This window comes from Marmota marmota, unplaced genomic scaffold (assembly GCF_001458135.2).
Source record: "Marmota marmota marmota unplaced genomic scaffold, marMar, whole genome shotgun sequence".
In the NCBI taxonomy this organism is placed as follows: Eukaryota; Metazoa; Chordata; class Mammalia; order Rodentia; family Sciuridae; genus Marmota; species Marmota marmota.
In genome coordinates this window covers 11,174,998-11,202,193 of record NW_026000164.1, presented here as the reverse complement: position 1 = coordinate 11,202,193, position 27,196 = coordinate 11,174,998, and the positions used below count along the sequence as shown (strand labels likewise).

The 27,196-nt window shown below is 41.4% G+C and overlaps 1 protein-coding gene across 5 annotated transcripts in view; it reads right to left on the bottom strand.

Annotated features, from left to right (window-relative positions):
• Positions 1-3,486: 3,486 nt before the first annotated feature.
• Slc37a3 (solute carrier family 37 member 3) overlaps positions 3,487-27,196 on the bottom strand; it is a 45,770-nt gene continuing 22,060 nt past the window's right edge. For all 5 annotated transcript variants that reach the window (XM_048786840.1, XM_048786842.1, XM_048786839.1 and 2 more), the window contains 9 exons: positions 23,564-23,660; positions 20,361-20,445; positions 19,281-19,459; positions 16,546-16,687; positions 14,850-14,951; positions 14,230-14,277; positions 13,422-13,573; positions 6,004-6,069; positions 3,487-4,812 (listed from right to left, as the gene is read on the bottom strand). In XM_048786840.1, coding sequence (XP_048642797.1) covers positions 4,720-4,812; positions 6,004-6,069; positions 13,422-13,573; positions 14,230-14,277; positions 14,850-14,951; positions 16,546-16,687; positions 19,281-19,459; positions 20,361-20,445; positions 23,564-23,660 — 964 coding nt within the window. In that variant the 3' untranslated portion in view covers positions 3,487-4,719. The remainder of the gene's footprint in view (positions 4,813-6,003; positions 6,070-13,421; positions 13,574-14,229; positions 14,278-14,849; positions 14,952-16,545; positions 16,688-19,280; positions 19,460-20,360; positions 20,446-23,563; positions 23,661-27,196) is intronic.

Here is a 27,196-nt window from a genome sequence, read left to right as displayed (position 1 = left end):
CAGCAATTTAGTGAGACCCTGTCTCTAAATAAAATATAAAAAAGGCTGGGGATGTAGTGGTTAAATGCCCTGAGATCAATCCCCAGTACCAAAAACATTTTTTAAATGCCACTTATTAATAACATATAATTATAGATATTATGTAACATATACATATATACCCATATATTAAGGAATCTGCTATCCATAGTCATGCATATATAAACCTCAGTGTTTCACACTTCATCTGACTTACCCTAGATACATGCTGAAACAAACTTTGTCACCAGAAATGCTTGGGGCAATTAAGGAAAAGAAAAGGGAGGATAACTAAGATCCAATCTAAAGGAACAAAAGAATCAAGGTGGGAAAAGTGAATGGCTGTCCTGATTAAATGTGTTCCAGGGCCTGGTGCTGACTCTGGTGAGGAAGTGACAACCAGGAACAACCAGAGAACACAATCAGGCAGTAAAACCAGTCGGCCTGGGGCAGACTGTGTGGTCTTAAGATAGGGATCACTGAGTTTCCTGCTCTCCACTGTGAGCTCTATAGGAGAGCAGCAGAGCTGCTAAGGAGACTGTCACAGCAGAAGAGATGTCTCTAAAGAAGGGTCCAAGGAGTTCCCAGAGGAGAGGCAGAACTCAACCCAGGACCAGTGAGGTTCTTGGCATGTGTAATGGAAAATAATTTCAGCACAAGCTAGGCAAAGGCATAGACAGGTTTATTTAAGGCGGCAGATACATATTTAAGGGAGAAAGTAGGCTGTCTCAAGAGTGAGGAGCAGCCCCAACTTGGTCTGGGATCCAACATTTACAGAGGGGCTGGACTAGAGGTGGATCCAGGCTGGAGCTGCACAATTTTGCACCAGCTTTCCAGCCTGGTCTCCCGCACTTTACAAGGGCATGGGCCAAAGTTTACAATGGTGTCTTCTGCATTTCAATGGCTTGATTCTGCATTTCAATGGTTGGAGGGTGTTTCCCTTAAAAATTCCTGCATACTCCTCTCTCCTCATCCTAGATCCCAATGTCACTAGGACTGGGAACCACAGCAAAGCGACTGGACAGCTATTGCAGAAGGGCCTTCTCTTGTAGGAAACAAGTAAAAAAGCCATCTGCAGGGTCCAGGCCCCCACAGCCTGCTTTGCCCAGTCTCCACTCCCAGGTTCCTTCCACTTTTTCCAACAAGAGCAAGGATATCCAGGACCAACCACCAAGGCCCTCAAGCTTGGAGAAAAGAGGGTGGGGCATTAGACACCAGCAGCACAAGGAAGGAAGGGCAGTGGGAGGCCTGGAGGGCTGGTTAGGAAAGGCTTGAAGGCCGAGCCTTCAAGGAAAATGAAGATTCAGGATGCTGAGAGGGAAAAGGAGTATTACAGGAAAGAGCAAGTCAGGACAAGGAGGTAAGAAAAGGGCCACTACAGTGAGTCGTGAGCTAAGCAGTCTGACTCTAGTTCACGGAGAGGCAACAGGAGACTCAGTGAAGACACAGGTGATGGAGGCTGGGTTGGGGCTCGGCGGCAGAGTGCTCGCCTGGCACGTGCGAGACGCTGGGTTCGATCCTCAGCACCACATTAAAAAAAAAAAAAAAAAAGGTATTGTGTCCAACTGCAACTAAAAAATATTTTAAAAAAGAAACAGGTGACGGCTGCACTGTGGAGAACCTCCCCCCAGGCTCCCATTCTCTGACCAAAGTTTCTGTCTCTGTTGTCTAAGGACTTTGAGTTTGGCCCAATAATAAAATTTTCTCTGTCTTTTTGTGAGTTTTGATCTGGGGAGAAGGTAAGTGGCTTTCAGATTCTTAAAAGGATTTATGATGAAAACTACTAATGCAGGCAACTGGCAGAGTAGCCTATGTAGACAGGAGACGAGCCTCGGGTAGAGAAGTTAAGACCATTTCTCTCCCTTCTGACCTTTCTTTTTTTTAAATAGTATTTTACTCTGTGTGTGTGTGTGTGTGTGTGTGTTGGTGTGGTGTTGGATGTTGAATCAAAGGCCTCGCACATGCTAGGCACTCAACCGTAGAGCCATATCCCCATTTCTTTGTATTTTGGAGGGGGGGTATCAGGGATTGAACCCTTGGGGGCTTAACCACTGAGCCACATCCCTACCCCTTTTTGTTTTTTTTGAAACAGGGTCTCACTAAGTTGCTGAGGATGGCTTTAAATGTGGGATCCTCCTGCTGTAGCCTCCTGAACCACTGGGATTATGGGAGTGCGCCACAGTGCCCACTTTATTTTTGAGACAGGGTGTTACTAAATTGCTAAGGTTGGCCTTGAATTTACAATCCTCCTGTCTTAGCTCCCACATTGCTGACTGCTGGGATTACAGGCATGGGACACTGTGCCCAACTTAAAATTTAATTAAAGAATTTTTCCCAGGTACAGTGGGCCACTGGTAATCCCAGATATTCAGGAAGCTAGGGCAGGAAGATCACAAATTTGAGGCTAGCCTTACCAACTTGGCAAGACCCTATCTCAAAATAAAAAGTTAAAAAGGGCTAGGAGGTTAGCTCAGTGATAGAGTATCCCAGGCTCAATCCCCAGCACTGTTAAAAAAAAAAAAATCTAAATTATCATTTTTACTTCCAGAACATGAGAAACTTGGAATTTTTTTTCCCACATCCAACAATCCTTTATCTTAGTGTGTAAAAATTTCCTACTGTGCTTTACATTTTTTCAAATTATTGACAGAGAAGGCATTTTCAGATGTGCTTTCACTATGGCCTTTTCTCCCAGGGAAAAAAATAATAATAAGAGAATGAAGTTAACTCTTAAGCATTTCTTAAAGTGAATGCTCACCCAGATTGGCAGAACTAGAACAACAAGGAAATACACCCATAGGGCAATACATCATTTCTTCCAAAGCTGAGCATTTATTTTATTTATAATGCCATTTCAGGTACAGCTCAGGGGGCCACAGACAGGTCAAAGAACACTCACCCACCTAAAGTTAAACTGGGTAAGAAAACACTGGCTGGCATCAGGACACAAAGATAAAACCCTGCTGCTGAGGAGCTGGGGAGAAAAAGAAACTCTCAGAGTTAAATGTGAGTAAAAGGGTCTATGAAAATAACAGGTTCATCTGGACAGTCCCTAAATTACAACTAGGCAACTTATCCAGAATAAGTCGTTTTCCAGAGAGTGAGAGGGCAAGTGTTCACAGAGCCTGAGGGGAATTAGACCCACCAGCACATAGGGGGCATCCGAGACTGGGATCCAGCACATAGTGGGCATCCAAGACCGGGCAAGGCTGGAGGATCAGCACCTGCACACCAGTGCCACTCAGTACCAGGACACTTAAGGCACAGAGCTGAGCTGGGGAGGTAGCTCAGGGTACAGTGGCTGATGACTATGCACAAGGCCTTGGGTTCAATTAAAGAAAGGGGGAGAGGGAGAGAGGGGAGAGGAGAGGGAAAGGGGAGAGGGAGAGAGGGGAGGGGTGGGAGAGAGAGAGAGAAAGAGAAAATAAAATACACAGAGCTCATGGAAGAGACCTAAATGGATAGACATTTACTACAAAAGTTGGTTTATTTCTCCTTCCTGTGTTTTGTATTTTCCTTTTATGTCAGTAAACAAGCAATAAAGTGATCAAAAATCCACATGATTAAATATCATCAAGTTCATCACACACATTTTGAAGTATAAAGCAAGAGATTGAAAAATATTTGCTAATTCAAAGCAAATTAGGTATCCCTCAAAATTGCACATTTTCCTCCTAGTTTGTTTACATAATTTAAAATACATATAGTGACCTTAAAACACCAATTAATATAGAATTCACAGCCTTGAACACATACACTACCTTCTTCTAAAGACAACACCCCTCAGACCTAGAAACCCATCAACGTGAGTCAACACCAGGCTCTTCACACTTCTGGAACACTTCCAGGATTTTCCTCTAATTCTGTCTTCTGCTGAGGGAACTCCAGGAACCTAGTAGTGACAGAGATCAATCCTCCAAAAATAGGGCTGAGCAGATTCGCTTCCCAGAGGGCCCTGAAGTTCCCAGACAGCAAATCTGGGGTTGAGAGCTACACAATGGAATGTTCAAGATAACTAATGTGCCTGATTGTCCTCAAAATCACAAAAGGCCTCCAGTTGTCAAAGCTAATTGTGAGTGAAGAGGCAGAACAAGTTGACAATAATTGGGAGATAGTCTGCTTCTTTAGCAAACGACGACGACTGAGACAGTGCCGGAGCCAACAAGCACGTGGCGCCATCTTTCCCAGCTCAGCTGGTAGAGGTGTTCTTAGTCCATGATGGGTTTGCAGCTCAACCCTGCAGGAGCTCTTTTTCAAGCTTTGATGCTTCAGAGGTGAGCACTCTCTGCAAACTCGTTACCAAAGCAAAATGCAATGATCCTTTTTATTCATTATCCATGCAAACCATGCACAGCTCTCTCTCCTGTTCATCAGTTCTTGAGGCTGCAGTACAGGGTCCAAGGCCAATATGATACCAGAGTTAAAGGCATAAACCTCAAGGGGCCAAAAGGGATGCCGGTAGATTCATCCGCCATCCAGTACATTCATGAAACAACCATAAAAATCATCAATAGTAATTCCTATAGTGTAGAAAAGTAATGCAGTCTTCACTCCTGGCCAGTGTCCAGGGTGGCTGGCAGTGTTGAAAGAGGTCTGGTAAGCCGAGGTTATGTTGGCGCTCTTAGACAACCCCAAATGTGGTGAATTAAAAGATCTTATAGTCTCGTGTCTCCCACTGTTCTTTTTTTCTTGTGAGCACAGTCACTCACTCAATATGTGAGCTTGTCTCCTTTGCACAAGAGAGATTATTTCCCTCACTATTAATGGTGAGATAAACAGAATTGTACAACTAGTCTGTGAAGAGAAGAAAGTATTAAATATGCAGTGACAACTTACTTCAGTTAGAGCATCATGTTTTGGACATAAACCATGGGTCTGAACAATTACATTTGTTTTGATTATTTAGAAAGATACTTTTAATCTTCAGTGAATTAGAAAATGACTTCTGAAAATTACAGTTAATATCACAACATACTAAATGACATATTAGCTATCAAAAAATAACTTAAGTGAAGGATTTCCATTAGGTAGAGCAAAACACTCTTGCTGCAGCCCCAGCAAAAAGCAGGGTTTCATAGATGGAAATTGTTTTTCTACAACAGCATGACCACACCAGCAGGTTCTCCAGAAGCTACTTCCCTTGACTTAGCAAGGAGGCCAAGGATGGAACCAGTCATATGGCTCCGTCTCCAGAAGCCAGGAGGTAACTAAAAGAGAGCTCCAGAGGCTTCCTGGGGTTGCCGATCCCAGGGCTCCTTGGGCCAGACAAGAAGACAACCCCAGGTCCTAGGGTGGCTAAGGATGCCTCCAATCAGGATGGCCCAGATCTAGGGACAGGACACTACAGGCATCCTTGGAGGACAAGGCCACCACCAGACTCTCAAGTAGATCTGGCTTGTGCACTGTTCCACCAATAGTGTGGCAGAGTGAGTAACACGCCTATTCATCACTTTAAAAGCACAAGGCCTTATTTCATATTGGCTGTTTCCCAGAGAGTACAAAATCCCAGCCAAGAGTGTCTAAGGTGTAACTACTATTTCCTCCAGAGATGTTCATCATTCAGAACCTGCACACAGGACAGTGTTAATCAGATCAATGCTTCTTTTTTTAACTCTATGTTGCTTGGCACACACTGTAATTTCCTTCAGAAATCTCAAATTACATTTTAGCAGATAGAGAACAACCCAGAAGAGTGCACTGATTAACGGTTGGCAGATCTTAAGTAAGTCCCTTGTTGTTCTTCTGGAGTTATAAATGGCAATACTCATTAGACTCAGATCAAGGATAAATTGAGGACCCTTTTCCTCCTTGAGATAAGAATGTGTATTTTTGACTAATAAAACATTACTTTTCACAAAAGGGTCTTTAAAAGCAATCAGAAATTTTGCTATTTCTCAAAAAGTGACTTAAATAAATACTCTAAACAAAATTACTAAGAAAAATGACAAGTTTATGGAAAAAAAAAAAAAAAAGGCATACACTTACCATGAGAATGAAAAAGTAGAAAACCCACATCCATCCTAAGTTGTCCTGGATTAAAGACACCAAATACTAAAAGGAAGAGAAATAAATTACAGTATAATTCTTAATAAATTAATAAATGAAGTAGCTAAAAAGTAGACTAAACAGCTATCTTAGAAAATAAGAAGGGAGTTAGGGTTTGTATGCCCATTTACAAAGCCCTTCCACGGACATGTTCCCATTTAAGCTTTATTAATGGTTCATTCTGTAAGTTTTCAGGGTGTAAATACAAAAACTGTATAAAAGATGTTACATTCAGGTTTATTTTTATTCACTCTGCTATTCAGAGAGGAAGATGAACATCCTCAAACCACTCTCACTCAAGCATTCTGTCTTCCAATGAAAGGAACAATCCATGCTTTCAGAATGCTTTGTCTTCTACATGAGCTGCTCACTTTTCAGCTCCGCCATTCACACAGGACTGCTGCTCTTCCTCGACACTCTACTGCATATTCTTTTATTTCACATTCAATTACTAAAGATTCTCATAGCATTTAATTCATTCTTTTTTGATTACAACAAAATGGATCTAACATAAAAGTTGCTGTTTTAGGCCAGCCATGGTGGTGCACACCTGTAATCCCAGTGGCTGAGGAGGCTGAGGCAGGATGATTACAAATTCAAAGCCAGCCTCAGCAAAAGCAAGGTGCTAAACTAATCAGTGAGACCCTGTCTTTAAATAAAATGGGCTGGATGGGGCTCAGTGGTCGAGTGCCCCTGAGCTCAATCCCAGGTGCCAAAAAAAAAAAAAGAGAGTTGTCGATTTAACCACTTCTAAGTATACGCGACAGTGGCATCAGTTACATTCACAATGTTGTGCAACCATGACCACTTTTACCAAAAGTTTCATCACCCAATAGAAATTTTGTACCTGCTAAGAAGTAATTCCTCATGGCCTCCTTCTGACTCCAGGAATTTCCCTAACTGTAGATGTCTGTCCTTTTCTGTATGGCTCACTTCATCTAGCACAGCATTTTCAAGGTCCAACGGTGTTGTAAGCATGTATCAGAACTTTATTCCTTTTATGGTGAAGAACATTCCACTGTATAGATACGCCACATTTTATTTATCCACTCCTCTGTTAGATACCTTGACTGTTCCCACCCTTTAGCTATCAGGAATGATGATACAATGAACATGAGCTGGCATACAAACACCAGAGTGCCTGTGTTTAATTTTGGGGGGGAAATACTGAGGAGTAGAATTGCTTGATCTTATAATAATTCCATATTTATTAATTATTTTTTTACATTCCCACCAGCAATGCATGGCTCTGATTTCTCCACATGCTCACCAACATTTGATATTTCATAGTATTCTGATTACAGCTTCCCACAAGGCATGAAGTTGCATCCCTGGGTTTTATTGTTATTTTTGCTGTTGCTTTTGTACTGGGGATTGAATCCAGGGGTGCTTTTCCACTAAGCTTTTTTTTATTTTTTATTTTGAGACAGGGTCTAAGTTGCTGAGGCCTCATTAAGTTGCTGAGGCTGGCCTGGAACTTGTAATCCTTCCACCTCAGCCTCCCAAGTAGATAGGATTACAGGTGTGCGAACCACATCTGGCTCTCTCCCTGTTTTTTCTTTTCTTTGCATTTTTTTTTTTTTTTAGATATACATGACAGTGATGACAGTGGAATGTATTTTGACATATTAGACATAAATGGAGTATAACTTCCCATTCTTGTGGTTGTACATGATGTGGAGTTTCACGGTCATGTATACATATAAGAACATAGGAAAGTCATGTCCAGTTCCTTCTATTGTCTTTCCTATTCCCATCCCCCTTCCCTTCCTGTCTAATCCTCCTTTGCCTAATCCAATGAACTTGTATTCCCTGCCCCCTTGTTGTAAATTAGCATCTGCATATCAGACATTTGGCCTTTGGATTTGGGGGACTGGCTTATTTCACTTAGCAAGGTAGTCTCCAGTTCCATCCACTTACCAGCAAATGCCATAAAGTCACTTTTTATGGCTAATATTTCTTTTTTCTTTCTTTTTTTTTTTTGGTACCAGGGATTGAACTCAGGGGCATTCAATCACTGAGCCACACCTCTAGCCCTATTTCGTATTGTATTTAATACAGGGCCTCACTGAGTTGCTTAGTACCTCACTTTTGCTGAGGCTGCCTTTGAACTAGCGATCCTCCTGACTCAACCTCCCAAGCCACTGGGATTACAGGCATGCACCACCATATCCAGCCTGAGTAATATTTCATTGTGTATATAGAACACATTTTCTTTATCCATTCATCTGTTGAAGGGCACCAAGGTTAGTTCCATAGCTTAGTTATGATGATTTGAGCTGCTAGAAACGTTGATGGGGCTGTGTCACTAAAGCATGCTGATTTCAAGTCCTCTGGGTATATCCAAGGAGTGGGCTGACTGGGTCAAATGATGGTTCTATTCTAAGTTTTCTGAGGAATCTCCGTACTACTTTCCAGAGTGGGTGCACCAATTTGCAGTCCCACTACAAATGTACAAGTGAACCTTTCCCCCCACATCCTCACCAACATTGTTACTTACATTTTTGATAATTGCCATCTGACTGTAGTGAGATGGAATCTCAGTGTGGTTTAATTTGCATTTCTCTAATTACTAAAGATGTTGAACATTTTTTCATATATTTTTTGCCTATTCATATTTTTTCTTCTGTGAAGTTCCTGTTTGGTTCCTTTGCCCATTTATTGATTGGGATTTGGTTTGGGTGTTAAGTTTTATGGGTTCTTTATATATTCTGGAGATTAATGCTGTATCTAAAGTGCAGGTTGCAAAGATTTTCTCCTATTCTTTAGGCTCTCTGTTCACATTTTTGTTTCCTTTGCTGTGAAGAAGCTTTAGTTTGATATCCCATTTATTGATTCTTGATTTTACTTCTTGTGCTTCAGACATCTTGTTGAGGAAGTCAGTTCCTAAACCAAAATGCTGGAAAGTTGGATGGGCCTACTGGGTCTCTGGTCTAATGCCTAGATCCTTGATCTATTTTAACTTTTGTGCAGGACGAGATAGTGGTTAAATTTTATTATGCTACACATGGATTTCCAGTTTTCCCAACACCATTTGTTGAAGAGGCTATCTTTTCTCCAATGTAGGTTTATGGTGCCTCTTGTCTAGTATGAGATAACTATATTTATGTGGGTTTGTCTTTGTGTCTTCTATTCTGTTCCATTGGTCTTCATGTCTGTTTTGGTGCCAATACCATGCTGTTTTTCTTACGATAGCTCTGTAGTATAATTTAAGGTCTGGTATTATGATGCTTCCTACTTTTCTTTTCTTACTAAGTACTGCTTTGATTATTCTGGGACTCTTGTTTTTACAAATGAATTTCATGACTGCTTTTTCTATTTCTATGAAGAATATCATTGGAATTTTAATAGGAATTGCATTAAGTCTGTATAGTGCCTTTTTTTTTTTTTTTTTTTTTTGGTAGTATGGCCATTTTGACAATATTAGTTCTGTCTATCCATGATTCTAGGAGATCTTTCCATCTTCTAAGGTCTTCTTTAATTTCTTTCTTTAGTGTTCTGTAGTTTTCATTGTAGAAGTTTTTTACCTTTTTGTTATATTGATTTCCAAGTTTTGTTGTGGTTTGGTTTTTGGGATTTTTTTGTTTTGTTTTGTTTTGGAGGCTGTTGTAATGGGATTTTGTTCCTAATTTCTCTTTCAGCTGATTCATTGTTGGTGAATAGAAATGCAACTGATTTACAGGTGTTAATTTTATATCCTGCTACTTTGCTGAATTCGTTTATGAGTTCTAGGAGTTTTCTGGTGGAGATTTTTGGGTATTCTAAATGTAGAATCATGTCATAGGTAAATATCTCCCTGTATTTTTGATTTGCATTTTCCTAATGAATAAGAATGTTGAGAATATTCTGTATATACTTGTCATGAAAATTTGTCCCTGTGTTTTCTTCTAAGAGTTTTACAATCTTAGCTCTTAAGGTTGGTCTTTAATCCATTTTGAGTTAACATTTGTACAGGACAAAGTAAGTATCCAACTTCACTCTTTTGCAAGAGGATATCCAGTTTTCCCAATACCATTTGTTGAAGAGATCATCCTTTCCCTCATTGAATTGTCTTGGAACCCTTGTCAAAAATTGATTGACCATAGACTTGAGGGTCACCTGTGTGCTTTTATCACACACTGCTTAAATTTTTTAAGTGGGAAAATTAAAGCAGAACAATTAGCCTAGATTACAACATGTAAAGCAAAAAAGTAGAGGCTTAATCACCTGCGAAAGGAAGCATAGTGGCTATCTGAACACTCTGACTGCAACTTTTGTGTGGGGTGGGTAGGTACTAGGGATGGGCCCCAGGGGTACCCTACACTGAGCTACATTCCCTGCCCTTTTCATTTTGAGACAGGATCTCACTAAGTTGCCAAGGTGGCCTCAAACTTGCCTCATCCTCCCAGAGTCTAACTGGGATTACAGGCATGAGCCACCATGCCCAGCAAATTTATCTTTTTTTAAAACAGCATAGTCAATAAGTAATTTACATAACATAAAGTTCACCTTTTAAAAGTATGAAACTAAACGGTTTCTAGTGTATCTTCAGAGTTGTACAATCTTGCCTAAATGTAATTTTTCGACATTATCATCAGCCCTAAAAAAACTTTTACCCATCAGTAGTCATTCCCCCATCCCACCCAGACCAACACAACCCTCAACCCAATTTTTTTCCCAATAGAGTTGTCTATTATGGACATCTCATATGAATATAACAAATATAGATAGATAGACAGACAAGACAGACAGACACACTTTTCTTTTTCAGTACTGGATATTGAACCCAAAATCTCATGCATGCTAGGCAAGTGCTCTACTACTAAGCTACATTCCTGGCCCTATCAGCATAATATATATATGGGGTTTTTTTTGGTACTGGGGATTGAACCCAGGAGCACTTAACCACTGAGCCACATCCCAGCCCTTTTAATTTTGTATTTTAAGACATTCTCATTAAGTCACTTAGGGCCTTTCTAAGTTGCTGAGGCTAGCCTCAAACTTGCAATCCTCCTGCCTCAGCCTTCCGAGACTCTGGGACTACAGGCATGCACCACTATGCCTGACTCAGCATAATATTTTTGAGGTTCACTTATCATTCTTTTCTAACTGCTGTTTATCCATTCATCAGCTGATAGACATTTGGGTTGTTTCTCCTTTTTAGCTTCTATGAATAATGAAGCTTATGAACGTTTATGTATACGTTTTAATGTGGATATCTGTTCTCATTTCCCTTGGGCATGTACTACAACTTTATCTTACTGAGCCCCAGTTATGTGTCCAAACGGTGCTAAGCACTGGAAACACAAAGACGGATGAAACACAGTCCTTGTTCCCAGGAATACAGAGCCTGGTGCAGAGGACAGATGGACAAACAGTAAAGGTGGATGCACGAAGCTGAGTGCTCTGCTGGAGGTATGCATCCACTGCTATGGCAACCAGAAAGAGTAAACAATGAATTATTTTCTTGAGAAGATAGAAGAAGGGGCAGCAACCATATTACTCAGGGCAGTCAGGGGAATGGCTGAGGGATAGGCTAAGAGAGTTTGAATCTGAAGTCCTAGAGTTTGTGATTTCAGGCAATGGGACATCCTTTGGAAATCAACATGGAGGAAGGAGGCTAAGGTACAGTGCTTGCCTCTCACGCATAAGGCCCTGGGTTCAATCCCCAGCAACACACACACACACACACACACAACACAGAGAAGGAATGAGCACAGCTAACTATGATTCACTCCTGATATGCTTCCATGACCATGGAGGTCAGTCTAATGCTGACCCAGTCCAGTTAGGGATCTCAACATTGGCAGGTGAGATATTCTAAATAAAAGTATACTCCCTGAAATGCAATTATAATTCACCTATTTAATTAATGAAGAACACATCAGTGAGGAAGTATACTGGGAAAAGGAAGCCCAATACAGTCATTCTTTATCCTAAAAATTTAGATGTCTGACCTGATAACCAATAACATTTTAAAATTTCTACTCCAAAGTATGATCACATAATTCTCCAAACCTTGCTAAGGTTTTTCCCCTTCTAGTCTTATAACCAAATATGCTGAGCATGCAATTTGCCAACTGCATCATGCATTCCTTCTTTGATAACTTAGTAAATACCATAAGTCTATTGTGTGTGCCAAGCACCAGCTAGGTATGGGGGCTACAGAAGAATACAAGCCAAAATGCCACCTTTGTGGGCAAGAGGGAGGTCAACAATAAGCTACACTTCATGGCTGGAAGGTGACAAGCAGTAAGATGATTTACCTCTATACCCACTTTCTCAATTTACCACCAGCAATCAGAAACTCACTGCCCCCAAAGTAGGCAAGCTAGCAAACTTCCAAGCTATTAGTGACCTTCTAAATGTCCACACTAAGAAGCTCGGTCCTTCAGTGCTACTCCTGACCTTTCCACATCTATGGCCTATTGACCAATGCCTACTCAAATGCTATTCCCTTGACTGCATGTGACACTGGGCATTCTCTGAGGATCCACCTGCATTCTCTTTCCCCAGTAAATGTCTCATCCACTTCCATGGGTTCAACTATTTCACCCATGGAGACAAGTCCCAAATCCATATTTTTGTAAAATTACCATATCCCATGAGAGGTATGTTTCATGACATATCTCTTCCTGAAAGAAAGCCTGAATTTAAGCAAAAAGGGGCAATTTGAATAGTTCTGACTACATATGGTAAGCCAATCTTAGCTTACGGCTCTCTAATGTCAGACTGTATAAGAATCACCACAAAGGCCTAGGGAAACACAGGCCCTAGGCCCACCACAGGGAGCCTGCAGTAAGCCCTGTGTCTGAATCCCAGATGATTCTGATACAAGACACTTACGGACCACGCTCTGAAATATTCAGGTCTCTGGGCATGCAGGAAACAATGTGCCTCAGAGGCAGTTGCGGAGTCCAGGGTCCCATGTGACAGGGACACATGTAAAGAACGGATGTACAGGGACACATATGCTTTTGGAAGAGAGACACTAAAAAGAGGAGAAAAATGGGGTCTGTATGCAGATGGCGATAATAGATGCATGCGTCTCACACCATCCCCACTTGGAGCGCCAAGTTTGGCCTGGGAAGAAGGGGGCGGTGGACTGGGGCAGAAGGATCAATTTTAAGAAGTCTTAGTTTATTTGCAGACAGGAAGAATCTGCAGGTAAAAATGGAAAGAAGAAACTAAGAAAGGCAGAGGACCTTCCGCATCAGTTCACAACAGCTGGGCCACAGAGGAGATGAAAACCTAAGGCTTTCGGCGTAGCAAGTATTCCACAGCACGAGAGTGCCACCTACTGTGGCCCAGACAGTGGCACTTTTCCACTCGCCATGAAAGATTTGGCATTTAATCCCAACCCATCTCTGTTCTCTCACCTGGCCCACAGCAGCTCCAATGCTCCCGGTTCCGTCAACAATTCCTGTGACCGTTGCTAAAGCCTCTCTGCTCCCTTGGATCAGCTCTTGGCGACCCAGGTCCGCTGAAATAGCTGAGCTGATCATGTTAGAAGGTCCACCAATAAAAAACCCTGCAGTCAAAAACAGAACAGGTTCTTATGAAAACATGATTCATATCAACACTAGCAAGCCATTGGATAGGGCAAAATATCATTCTGACACTGTAATTAGTAGGTTAAAGAGGAATGGAAAGAAAAAGGAAAGTCCCAGATAGTATCATATTCAAACTGTTAACATCCACTCCTCTGGGATGTTCTTGAGTTGTGTCACACTCTGATGTATTGATACAAAATACACAGAAAGGAAACATGTAGCAAATCATGTGACATTTGCTTTAATAACTAATGGCACCAGCTCGTCAAATTTTATTATGGCAGAGCTGTGTCATTCAATCAGTTGACCACCTAAATTTAACCAAACACAGAAAAACACAGCAGGCAAAAAAGAAGTTATGTCAATAGTACAGGTGACTAAACCGGTTTCCGATGTGGTGTCTTCCCAGCCACTTTCTGAAGTCATACCCAAAGGTGGGCAACATCAAAATTTTTAGAAAATGCCTCAGCAGGGACTGCTTCTGTCATAAAAGGACTGAAAGCCAGTTAGAGCAGAGACTAGAATCTAGAAAAGGAGCCACCTTTCTATCACTTGAGTTCCCTGTAACTAGCTTTTAGTAGCAATCAGATTAAGAGAAAGAAGAACAGCACAGTGAACTGAGCCATCGCCGTACCTGTAACCGTCATCAGAAGCGCATTGATGGACTTATTATTTGGAGAACCTGTGAGGAGACACAGACACGCCACAGTGACTACAAAAGCAGTGACGTGGGCGTCCACAAAGAGGACACAAAGGCCTGAATCTTATGACCTCACAAATCCCTCCCAGAGCCACAAAGAGAGACTGTTCTTTCAAGGCCTTTTCCAACTTTTATTTGTAATGTCTGCCTCTTGCTGGTGCCCAAGTTAATGAGACTTTTAAAAGCTAGAGAAAAGCTCTCCCCACCACAACAGCACTGAGGACATACCCACGTCTACTAATCAGCATCTTCCTGCTTTTGAAACCTCACCCCTTTTATTGTTTTATTGGCTCTAATGCTGTCCCTCTGGAGCCACCCCTCAAACAAGCACACACACTCCCAGGCAAGCTTTTAAACAAATCGGCCAGGCGAGAGACGCCAGCTTCCTCCGACACAAATGAAACCACTGATGTCAGTGTTTCCCGGCACTCACGGGACTATACAAAGGTGACATATCATGCCTCAGCTGGTCACAGACTCTTTCCAGGGCTGGTCCCTTACTCTAGGAAAATGATTATTCCCAGAGATTAGGAAACAATGTAAGGAATACTCACGACTGTACCCAACAAGGGAGCCAATTGCAAGGATCAGGCTAAGGGCCAACACTGGTGCTCTCTTCTGTAGGATGTCAGAGATGAAGCCTTGCAAAGTCCCACCTTCAAACAAAAAGAGACACTAGTCACAACCATTTCAGCTGTGAGCTCGGCTGCCTGTACTCTCTAGAACTATCAGGTCCAGCCAAAATGGCACCAGCTCTCCCCAAAAGTCCACGCCACCATTTCCTTTTAGGAAGATAAACTGACTTAAATCAGCATGATGGTCAATGAGGACAGGACACCACAAATCCAACATCCAGATAAGAAAAATCATCAAAACGAGCCATGATTACTTACTATTTTCCCTACAAAAACAAATTGTGAGTGCTTTTCCTGATTTTTTCCCCAGCTTTTTAATTTAAAAGATGATCAAAGAAGGACCACACTTCACAAGCTACTAGCAGAGCCAATCAAAAATTCACTAAAATGAAATGCAGCAATTATGATTTAGTAGTAACAAACAGGTGAGGAGGCTCAGGAGGTGATGTGATTCCTTTGGGTAACACTGTCATATTCAAATAAAATGTCAGTTTGAGTTTTAGGGGATATGGAACACCTGGTACACCCCCATCATATGGCCGGCATCTAGGCAATTTTAATTTCAGAAGGCACAAAAGTATGGTCAGGTCTAACTGGCTGTGGTGGTTCAGGCCTGTAATCCCAATGATTGGGGAAGCTGAGGCAGGAGGATCACAAGTTCAAGGCCACCCTGGACAACTTAGTGAGATCCTGTCTCAAAATAAAATTTAAAAAGGGCTGGTGTTGTAGCTCTGTGGTAGAGAGCTTCTGGATTATGGAAGAAGATGCATTTTCATATACCTAAGGTTTCTGTTCTGTTTTTGTTTGGGGTACCAGGAATTGAATCCAGGAGCGCTTAAAACTGAGCCACATCCCCAGCCCTTTTTTTGATTTTTTGTTTAGAGAAAGAGTCTTGCTAAGTTGCTTAGGGCCTCGCTACATTGCTGAGGCTGACTTTGAACCTGTAATCCTCCTGACTCAGCCTCCCAGGCTGCTGGGATTACAGGTGTGTGCCACCTCATCTGGTGATATTAAGTTTTTGCCATAGCCATGTATGTGTCACACCCACTGAACTCTCTTATTTAAGAGTTTACTTCCTTGTTCAAGTTGGCTATAGCACAAAGTCACTGTTAAAATCCGTTGTACACAATGAAGCAATTGCAAAACACAAAAATTAATTTCTGCTGTTGTTCCTACCTCTAGGATCTGACAATGTACACACCATGGTATTATTTCTGCTTCCTAGGCTGGGGGGGTGGGTGGAGAAGGTGAGAGGCAGTGAAAATGAACACATTCACATCTAACTTGAATCTCTCACACAATTAGCTTCAGAGCCAAGATAGCACAGAAAGTATACAAAAGAATTGTGTTTAAAGAGATCTCAAGCACTTCCCAAGACAAAAGAAGTGACTCCTAAACAAAAAACTGAGAAAAGAGAGCCCTCTAAATCACAGCCTTGCCTTGGGTTGGATCTTCCTTCCTATGGATAATTTTTAAGAGTTTGTTCACTGTTAGGACAGTTTAGGAAAAATGGTTCCAGAATGAGTAATTAAACTTTAAATGGAGTCAGACTCCACAATCCAGTAAAAGGCTACTAGTGACTAACTATTATGGAAGAAGATGCACTTTCATATACCTATGATTCCTCCAACATCGTACCAGATGGACAACTGGTCAGCTTCAGCCTCCTTCCATCTGAAGTTGTTACTCAGATAAAAGGGCAACCAGAAGAAGAAGGAGTAATTCACCAGTTTCAGGCAGGCGTAGGCCAGTGAATACTACAAGAAAAACATACAACTATCAGCAAGGGACAAACAGCATGGCACAATATGACCACAGCTTTTAATGTAATTAAAAAACACAGCAAAATATAAGAGCTGGGGATGAATGGTACCTGACTTCAAAAATTAAACAACTTTACAAATTCCCATCTGCCCACTTATACCCAGTCTCCCTCTCTCCGTACTCCGGGTAGCTTCCAGAAAGGCCTTTGGAATAAAAAACAAAACCAAAAACATAGTATTCGGCTCTTTCTTAACTATCCCTGGCTTCTCCAAGTTCTCTGGTAGAAGCAAACCAGAGTTTGAAATCCAGAAGGCAGGGTACAGACCTCTATTTCTTATTCAGATAAAGGTGAATGATATTCTTGCCACTGACCAGCATTAGCCACAGGCAAATAAAAATAGCAACCATCACAGCTCTTACTTTCTTGGTTATTCTACTTTCAGCAAAGTTAATATTGTGAACCACAGAGAGCATGTGACTGAGCCAAAGATCTAAGAAAAGCATCCTCATTAGAACCACTTTCACATCAGAGCTTCCAAAAGCCCTGCATTTGCACACCCAGTGGCAGAGAAGAGCATCTCCGGTGGGTCGAAAGGAAGAACATGCTCATCCTAGGCCCTGTCACTCTGTCTTGAGGGAAAGCAGTTGCGGCTGCCTTAAGATGGTGGTGGGGCTGAGACTCCTACATTCAACACATTATTACCAGGAAATCCTGTCAGTTAGCATCAAAGGAAAGGGGGGAGGAGCAGAGGAACTGACTTCAAAGGATGTCTGGCCAGTACACTCCTGGCCATGGGGCAGCCAGTTATTCCCTGGGTATCGCTTGTTTTAAAAAAGCTCCCCTGGCAGGACAGCAGCCACCCCTAGAAAGCCATGTCCCCGTCGCCAGAGCATGCTGTCCAGACAGCCTGCTAAAGACAAAGGCACCAAGTTAACTCGACCTCCCTCACACCCCGACCCATGACAGAGAACAATGGCTTGTGAGTGCAAAGAAACAGCATCAGAGTTCAATGTGCAGTCACAACAAATTTAAAGTCTGTCTCAAAAATTAAACTATTACTAGTGGAATATTTTAGGATCTAGTTGAAAGATTATAGCTTGCCCTAAGAATAGGACTAAAGGAACTTGCATTTCCCTTATATTAAAAATCATCTTTGGCCAGGCGCGGTGGGCACGCCTATTATCTCAGCAGCTTGGGAGGCTAAGGCAGGAGGATCACAAGTTCAAAGCGAGTCTCAGCAAGTGAGGTGCTAAGAAACTCACTGAGACCCTGTCTCTAAATAAAATACACAATAGAGCTAAAGATGTGGCTCAAGGGTCGAGTGCCCCTGAGTTCAATCCCTGGTACCAAAAAAAAAATCTTTGAGTTTAAAAATTGCAAGAAATTACACTTACATTTTAACTCCCAATTACCTATTTGTTCTAAGTGTTTTCCTACCTTGGGGTCACAGGCAGAAGAGGACTATGAAGTCTAAAATAAGATGTCCTGTAGAACTAAATCTACCTGGGGGGGGTTACACTCATGAAGCACCATTAAAAAACAAAATGACAAAAAAACAGGTGCTTGTTCACAACACAATAACCCAATGCCCTGGCCATCAGGGAAGACTGGGGTAATCTCTATCCCACTGGAGAGGGAACTAGACATGAGGATGGGTTGAGTGACTTATCCCAGGTCTCACAGAAAGGGAGTGGGTAAGCTGGAAACATCACCTATGCCTCAGTTTCCACTCCAGCCTCAGCATCTGCACTGCAAGACAGCACCGCTGCAGCAAGAGGGAGCCCGTCGGCCGTTAGGGAGCTCTCCTGACTGCGGGCCGTGGCAGCGCTGGAACGCTGCCCAAGAGACACTGTGGCATATTCTGCTTTAGACCTTCTAAAAAGGGGTAATTTTTCCCCTGGAAAGATTAGAATGTAGGCAAACAAGGCAGTCAATGAGCCGTTCAAACCATTCTTGGTCTGTGTGTAAGTCTATATACCTCAATAAACCACAAAATACAAATTTAAAAATCTCAATTTTGAGCAGGGCGTGGTGGCACATGCCTGTAATCCCAGCAGCTCAGGAGGCTGAGACAGGAAGACAGCGAGTTCAAAGCCAGCCTCAGTAATGGTGAAGCGCTAAGCAACTCAGTAAGACCTGTCTCTAAATAAAATAAAAATAGGGATGGGGATGTGGCTCAGTGGTCAAGTACCCCTGAGTTCAATCCCTGGTACCAAAAAAAAAAAAATCTCAATTTTGCTTTCTTAATCCCATGCTAGATGATTGTATGCAAGCAGGACTAGTAGGTCAAGTCTGGCAACGCCCATCCTGTCTATGGCCTCTTAACTCTGAAGGTCAGTGAAGATTTTATGGTTCCCTCAGAGCTGAAAATATTTACTCTGACTCTTCATGGAAAAGGTTTGCCAATCCTGCTTCAGATATAAGATAAGCTGAGGGACACTATGCAACATATCTCTGAACATGCATTCCTAAAACCAAGTTATCAAAGAGAAGCTAAACACTCAAAAAGCTTTATCCCAGGCAGAGTAAATCTCAAGGCCACAACGCCTTACTGGCTGTGGTAAGGGGATTTGAACAATTCTTACCGGTATGACACCAGGAAGACAGCAAGCCTGGTAGAAACTTATTGCCTTCACTTGGGCAACAGTTCTGGACTCTTGGATAGAGTAATTAGGCTCATATTCATCTTCGTTTTCAGTACCATTAATTAATGGTCTGTGGGAATCTTCTTCAAAGTTTTCTTCTGCTTCAATACCTGGGAGACCTAAAACAACAATAAAAACTACCATTTACAGAGCACCTACTGTATGCCTGGCATGGTGCAAAGGGTTTGCATATATCATCACTTATGGGATTGATATTTTTCTTATTTATTGGTGCTCAGGTGAGCACTATCACTGAACTACATCCTCAACCTTTTTTCTATTTTGAGACAGGGCCTCACTAAATTGCTAAACTCAGTGAACCTCAAACTTGTGATCCTCCTGCTTCAACCTCCTGAATTCCTGGGGTTATGAGTGTGCACCATTGCACCTAGCTGATGTTATTTCTATTGCCATTGTGTAGAAGAAACAACTGTGGCCAGGGGTGGTGGCACATGCCTGTAATCCCAGCTACTCTGAAGACTGAGGTAGGCGGATCAAAAGATTGAGGCCAGCCTGGGTGATTTCATAAGACATTTCTCAAAATAAAATAAAAAGGGCTGAGGATGTAGCTCAGTAGTTGAGTACTTGCCTAGCTTGTGAAAAGCCCTGGGTTTAATCCCCAAAACCACACTCAAAAAAAGTAAAGAAATACAATCATGCTAATTCCTAGTCAATATCTCAATGATAAAAATCATCTGGAGGCTGGGTATGTAGCTCAGTGGCAGAGCGCTTGCCGAGGCATGAGTAAAACTCTGGGTTCCATCCCCAGAGCTACAAAAAAAAAGTTTTTCAAATGCTAAGACTCATCTATAAAAGGTGTGTATCACTTCATTTGAACACACAGTTATGCCATGAATGGGACAATGCCAACAAGACACAAATGCCAACAGTACTCCTTTATTTTGCTGGAAGAAATTCACAGTTCTCCTAGGGAAAAAAAGAAATTCCATTTCTGGACTCATATTTCCCTTTGCCTCTTACAATAAGACATTTTGAATTAAAGATACAGCTTCTCCTCACCAATTTCTTCTGGTGACACCAGGAGTCCAAAGAAGATGACGATCCCACCAGCAAACTGCACAGACGCTGTCACCAGAAAGGCATACTGAACGAGAGGGAAGAGGTGGTTCTTACAGGGCAGTCATCACCAAGTCCTTAAAGATGAGTGCAGGGTAAAGAGGAGTAGGGCAGGAAGGAGGGGGAGACTAGGGAGGACTTCAGCACCAGGCGATCTGCCAAGTGTTCCACTTGTGACTTCTTCTTTCATCTTCCCAAGGACTCTACAAAGCTCACATAGGATCAACAGGGCTCCTTAAATACTCAGTCGCCCTACTGGATTATAAAAGCAAGACTAGCTCTCAAAATTTTTGCATCACCCAGTCTCCCATAAAAGGCACGGTATCTGCTCTCAAAGACATTACATCCAGGTGTGGGGATTAAACAACACTTACGATAAGACAATACAATACTATAAGGTAGCATGCAACTAAATAAATGAGAAGTCTAGCCCCAGCAAGAAACACAGGGATGGGGGCAGTGGCACATGCTTATGGTCCCAGCAACGGAGACTGTCACTGGAAGATCTTAAGTTTGAGGCCAGCCTGGGCAACTTATCAAAACCCTGTCTCAAAATAAAATAAAATAGAAGAAAGGACTGAGGATGTAACTCAGTGGTAGAGCACCCTGGCATTCAATTCCTAATACTTCAAAAGGAAGAAAGGAAGACGGACAGACAGGAATTCAAATGGAGAAAGCAGCTAAAAAGAGGTTGAAGCAGCTGGACGACAATTTAGGAAAGAGTGGAAAGTCAAATCAATGAATGTCCTATCTTTCCAGGCAAAGGAGAGCAAAGGTACCGGGTGGGAACAAGGTGGAAAGTCACTGCATGACCAAAGGCAAGGGCTTCTGTGAGGGGATAACAGGGAATAAAACTGACTTGGAAAGGTGACACCAAATTAAAGTAACTGCCAAGCTCCGGGTGTAGCTCAGCAGTAAGCATGTGTCTAGCAGAAGGGAGAGGCCCTGGGTTCCATCCCCAGGACCACAAAAAAATTAAGAAAGAATGAGTAAAGAAGGTTGGGGATATAGCTCAGTTGGTAGAATGCTTGCCTTGCACGCACGAGGCCCGGGTTCAATCCCCAGCACCACAAAAAAAAAAAAAGAATATGTAAAGTCAACAGCCAGGCTGCATTTATTTAAGAGATTGAAGCCTGATAGACAGATAATCTGAATTTTTCTACAAGTGAGTTACAAAATTAAAGCAATGTTTCCAGAAGTCAAGCCTGGGAACACCACAGGGGGTAAAGTGAAATTTCCATCTGAACCAATCAGTACAATCCAGGAGCAAAGCTAAGCAGACTAGAACAAAGATGCCTGTTTAGACGATGGGCTTCTAACTAGACCAGAATTCCTGGTGAGTTGCCTTTAAAAATTTGTCCACTTGCTGAGTACTGTGGTGCACAATTGTAATCCCAGCAACCTGGGAGGCTGAGGCAGGAGGATCACAAATAAGACCAGCTTTAGCAATTTAGTGAGATCCTTTCTCAAAATAAAAATTTTAAAAATGCTGGGGATGTAGCTCAGTAGGAGAGTGCCCCCAGGTTTAATCTCTAGAACTGCCAAAAAAAAGTCCACTTTTTAAAAAGGCAACTTAATTTTAATTATTTTGGTTTTTGAGTAGGAAATATACTCATATGATTCAAGCCAGAAAAAATAATAGTAAAAATTCCTCTTTCCTACACCTTGCAATCCATTCATTCTTTCAATTGCCCCAACACTGTTGTCATTCAATTTTTTTTTAATTTTTACTGTCCAGAGACTGTTTCAGAAACCCACAAGCTGATACATATATACTCATTAATTCTTCCTTGGTTTTGTTTTTTTTTTTGGGGGGTGTTTTTTCATTTTCTTATTTATTTATTTATTTATTTATGCAGTGCTGGGGATTGAACCCAGGGCCTTGTGCATGCAAGGCAAACTCTCTACCAACTGAACTATATCCCAAATCCCTTCCTTGTTTTTTTAACAAATGGCATCATGTAGGATGCTTTGTGCCTTGCTACCTGAGACCTTTCCAGTGCCTGATCTCTAACAGCAGTTTCCTGACCTACTACTTCATAGCTGCCAAGTCTTCCTTTGAACAGGTTTATCAGAATTTAACTATTTCTCTATTGGCTGACTTTGTTTTCAATCTTTGGCTACTACAAAAAAATGCCAAAATAGCTTTGTATATACATCTTTTTTTACATGTCTAACAACATTCACCTGAGCAATTAATTCCTGTGGTGCACTGCAAGTTGCCACTTTGACAGACACTGCCATCTCGACCCCCTCAAGGGGTTCTGTACTCTCCAGTCGCAATGCCCATCCATTCATGGCCTCGGGAACACAACTCATCAATTTTGGGGGCTACACTAATAAGCATACAGTGTAGCTTTTCTTTCTCTCCCTCCATTTTTATTGGTGTAGTTGTAATTTACATTTCTCCACTAACCCCTAAGCTCCACAAGGATGGAGATTTTTGTCCCTTTTGGTCAATACTATATTCTTCAGTGTCTTACAGCAAAGCAAGGAACTTAAATATTTACTAAATGAAAGTATAAGCTATGAGCTGTTTCTACTTCCTTTCCATAATCTATCTATTCAAATCCTTTATCTTTCATTCTATATCATTTTGGTGTTTTCCTTAAAATTTGTGAGTGTTCTTTATATAAGAGAGATTAGTAACATAGGTTATAAAGATCTATTTTTATGTGTCAAAGAGATTAGCCCTTTATCATATCATAGATTTCAAATACTTTTTCTCAATTAGTGCTAGTCTTCAGACTCTTTTTACGGTTCATCTGCCGTGAATAATTTGTTTTCAGGGGGGAGGGCAGGTTACTGGGGATTTAACCCAGGGGTACTTTATCACTGAGCTGCATCCCCAGCCCTTTTTATTTTGAGACAGGGACTTGCTAAGTTGCTTAGGGCCTCACTAAGTTACTGACCCTGGCCTTGAACTTGAGGTCCTCCTGTCTCAGCCTCCTGAGCCACTGGGATTCTAGGCATAAGCCATCATGCTCAGCAAATTTTGTGTTTTAATTCATTGGAAGCTTTTCCAATTTTAACAAAAGCCATGCCCTACCCAGACACAGCTCTACATAGTCTTGAATATGCACAGTACTACTTAGGGGAAAAAAGCATATGTTTACACACAGACACAAATCTGAAAAAATACCCACCTCATAACCATACTGTAGAACAGATGAAGCTAGACATGCTCCCAAAATATTGCCCACAGAAGCACAGGCACTCCAGAGACCAAAGACAACTCCTCGCCTGGGAAGGAGAACAGAAAAAAAGAGTAGACAATAAGGTCATAAGGGACTCAATATGCAGTTCAGAATAAAAATTACCATAACATGAAAAATTCACTTTATAAACTAAGCATTGAATTTTAAAACGCTTTAAATACACCAAATGACAAAACATCAGGTCTCTTCTAAGATTTTATGATATTAAAGTTCAATTTGGGGCTCATCCAAAGACACTTAAAAGAATTAAAAAAGAAAAACTGCAAATTGGGAGTATATCTATGTATCACTTATCTGATAAAAGACTTTTACATAGACCATAAAAAAACTCTCAAAACTCAATGAAAACAAAAAATGCGCTAGAATTTTAAAGAACATGAACCTATAATCATCTCAAAATAAAGTTTAAAAAAATAGGGCAAAAGACCTTTATAAGAAAAGAAATAGATAGATGATGCAAATAAGTATGACAAGATGTTCAACATCATTAGACATAAGGGAAATGCAAGTTAAAATCATCAGATATCACTGTCATACCTCTAAGAATGGCTAAAATCAAGAAACAAGCAACCAAATGCTGGTAAGAAGGTAAAATAGGAACTCTTTCACTCTGCTGGTGGGAATGCAAAATGGTACCACTATGGAAGAGATTTCAAGTTTCTTAAAAGGATAAAACCCATCTACCTCATAAATTGGCCATTCTACTTCTTGGTAATTACTCAAGAAAAATGAAGGCATATGTCCACACAAAGATTTGTACACAAATGTTCACTGTAGCTGCATCTGTAATACCAAAGCCTGAAAACAACTCAAATGTCCATCAACAGCTAGAGAGAAACATACGTGGTATGATATACTACTACCCAGCTATGAAAAAGAATGAACTACTGATACTTACAACAGGAATTTCTAATTGTGCTGAATTAAAGCAGATCAAAAAAGAGCACATACTGAATGATTCCATTTATATAAAATTTTGGAAATTAAAATTAAAAAGATAGAAAGCAGATCAATGGTTGCCTAGAGACGACAGCAAAAGGATGAGCACACGAGCGGTAGGAAGGAGGAATTCTCAAGGGGCATTTCTTCATGATGATGATGGCTTACAGGCGCACACAGGCCAAAGCTCTTCAAAATGTACATTTTACACATGTGCGGCTTGTTGTGACCTCAATAGAGTCAAGAGAAAAAAATAAGAGATGGACCAGGTGGTGGAGTAGAAATTAGCAATTATGACAATTCCGGAGAGAAATGACTACCTCTGAACATAGACAACAGCAGTAGGGCAGGTGAAAGAAAACGAATTTAAGACATTAATTTTTTTAACATTCAAATTTGTACTTTATTCTATTTCATATTTTTCTAACCTCCCCAAGGCAGAGGGAATTTCACAAACAAATGAGATGACGGACACTGTACAGTGAGAAACAAAGTGTGAAAATTTGAGCTCCACCACTTCCAGCTGTGTGATCACCCAGGCCACCACTTGTGCTCTCATTTGTAAGAAGCTGTGCTCCTCATAGGACTGGGTGCAGTAAAACACAATCCACAATCCTGGTGAAAGAGCTGGACAGGAGCATTATTACTGTCTAAAATTGTTTGAAAAAACCACATTCCCTAATGATCCAGAGCAACAACAGGATTCAGCCAAAGTAACAGCTACTATTAGGACCAATGTCCTCCCTCAGCAGATCACTCAATTTCTCTGGGCCACCAACTTTTTTCATCTGGAAAACAAATGATTTGACCTGAACAATCTCTCAATTCATCTCCAGTTCTAAAATACCCCAGTTCTATAAAAATATTAAAGGCCATCAAGAGAGTCGTGGAGGGAAAGTCAGAAAGTCAGGATCCAAATAACACTGACTGACCAAAAACACGGTGTAGAAGAGTCTGGCTGACAATAACTCTGTTTTAAGCTGCCCAGTCTTTGAGGGCTTTGTGGGTTACTGTGACAGTTCACAGGAAGTCAGAGTCTAAGTAAGGCGCTACTGATTCCACTCCCAGCACAACCTGTTAAAAAAAACGGGCTCCTCTCAAAGTTGAACTGCAACAGCTCTCTTCGCCTTTTCTGTGACTGATTCATAGAATAATGAAGCGGTCAGTTTGTTCAGTCACTGGTATCAAACACTCTGTCAGCCGATTTATAAAAGCTTAGAATTCTCTCAAAATGACACTAGTTAAAACTAGTATCTTTCAAGTGACAGTATGTCAGTTGGTCTATCTTTGTTCTTTCTATCTTCTGATTAATAATAAAAAGTAACATTTTATAATTTCTAAAAATCACAAATTAAAAACAAATTACCTTAAAATCTTAATAGAAAAAAAAAAAATCAGCCCACTAACTGGAGAGGCTGAGGCAAGAGGATCACAAATTCAAGGCCAGACTGGACAGCTCAGCAAGACTCTGTCTCAAAATGAACAACATAAAGGCCGGGGATGTAGCTCAGTGACAGAGCGCCCTTGGGTCCACTCCCCAGCACTCCCCCACCCGGCCCTGCCCCGCCAAAGACTAAGCAGGCCCTCTCATCTACTCCAAGAGAAAACTGGAATACCCTGGGCCACGCCTTTTACAATGGGACTGTGTTAAACCAGTGACGCCAGAGTTAGAACAGAAATCACTAGCACCCGGAAACACCATCAGAACGTTCTTAAATGGTATTTATTCTAACCACAAGACGTTTTATAGATGAACTTTCAAAACATTATAGATCATAAGTGACCAAGTTAACTCCCATTATAAAATAGGGAAAGCTGGGAAACTGAGAGGAGCCACTCAGAGCATGTACTCAACACCAGTGGGCTATAATGTCTGTTGCACACACTGTTCCTCATGTAAACTAGCCACACACAAGAAAAGACAGAGCCATACACGATTAAATAAGCATCTGACAACACATGATAAACAGCAATGTTCCAGAAGGGCAACGATCCATAATAAATCAAGTCTCTGCTTATCCCAGCTTATTTCCCACCCTATGACTCTGGCATGGCTCTTCTTCATGGGTGGCCCAGAGGATGCATTAGGAGGTACCTATCTTCATCCTGTGGTCCATATCACACACAAAGTCAAATGTAATCTCACAACTATATGAAGGGTTAAGGGAAAAGTGTCCAATCTAAACCCCAAAGTTTGGCATTCTCCGTTTGAATCTTGTTACTGTCCCTGCTATGTGACTTTAGGCAAGTCACATGGATAAATTTTAGCCTCAGTTTCCTTCTCTTTGTATAAGAAAGTTAAACTCGATCACTGCATCTCAAAAAAGGACAGAGAAGGCAAAACTCAAAAGAAGATAAGAGATGGGACATCATGTGAGACAAGGTTTTCTAAAGGAAGATGAGTTTAAAAAAAAAAAAAAGGCAGACACAGTGGTACACATCTGTATTCCCAGTGACTCAGGAGGCTGAGGAAAGAGGATCTTAAGTTCAAGGCCAGTTTCAATAAGTTAGGGAGACCCTGTCTCAAAATAAAAGAAAGCTAGGGATGTGGCTCATTGGTGCCCTGGAGTTCAATCCCCTGTACCGGGGGGAAAAGACAAAAACGAGATATACTGCTTTAGC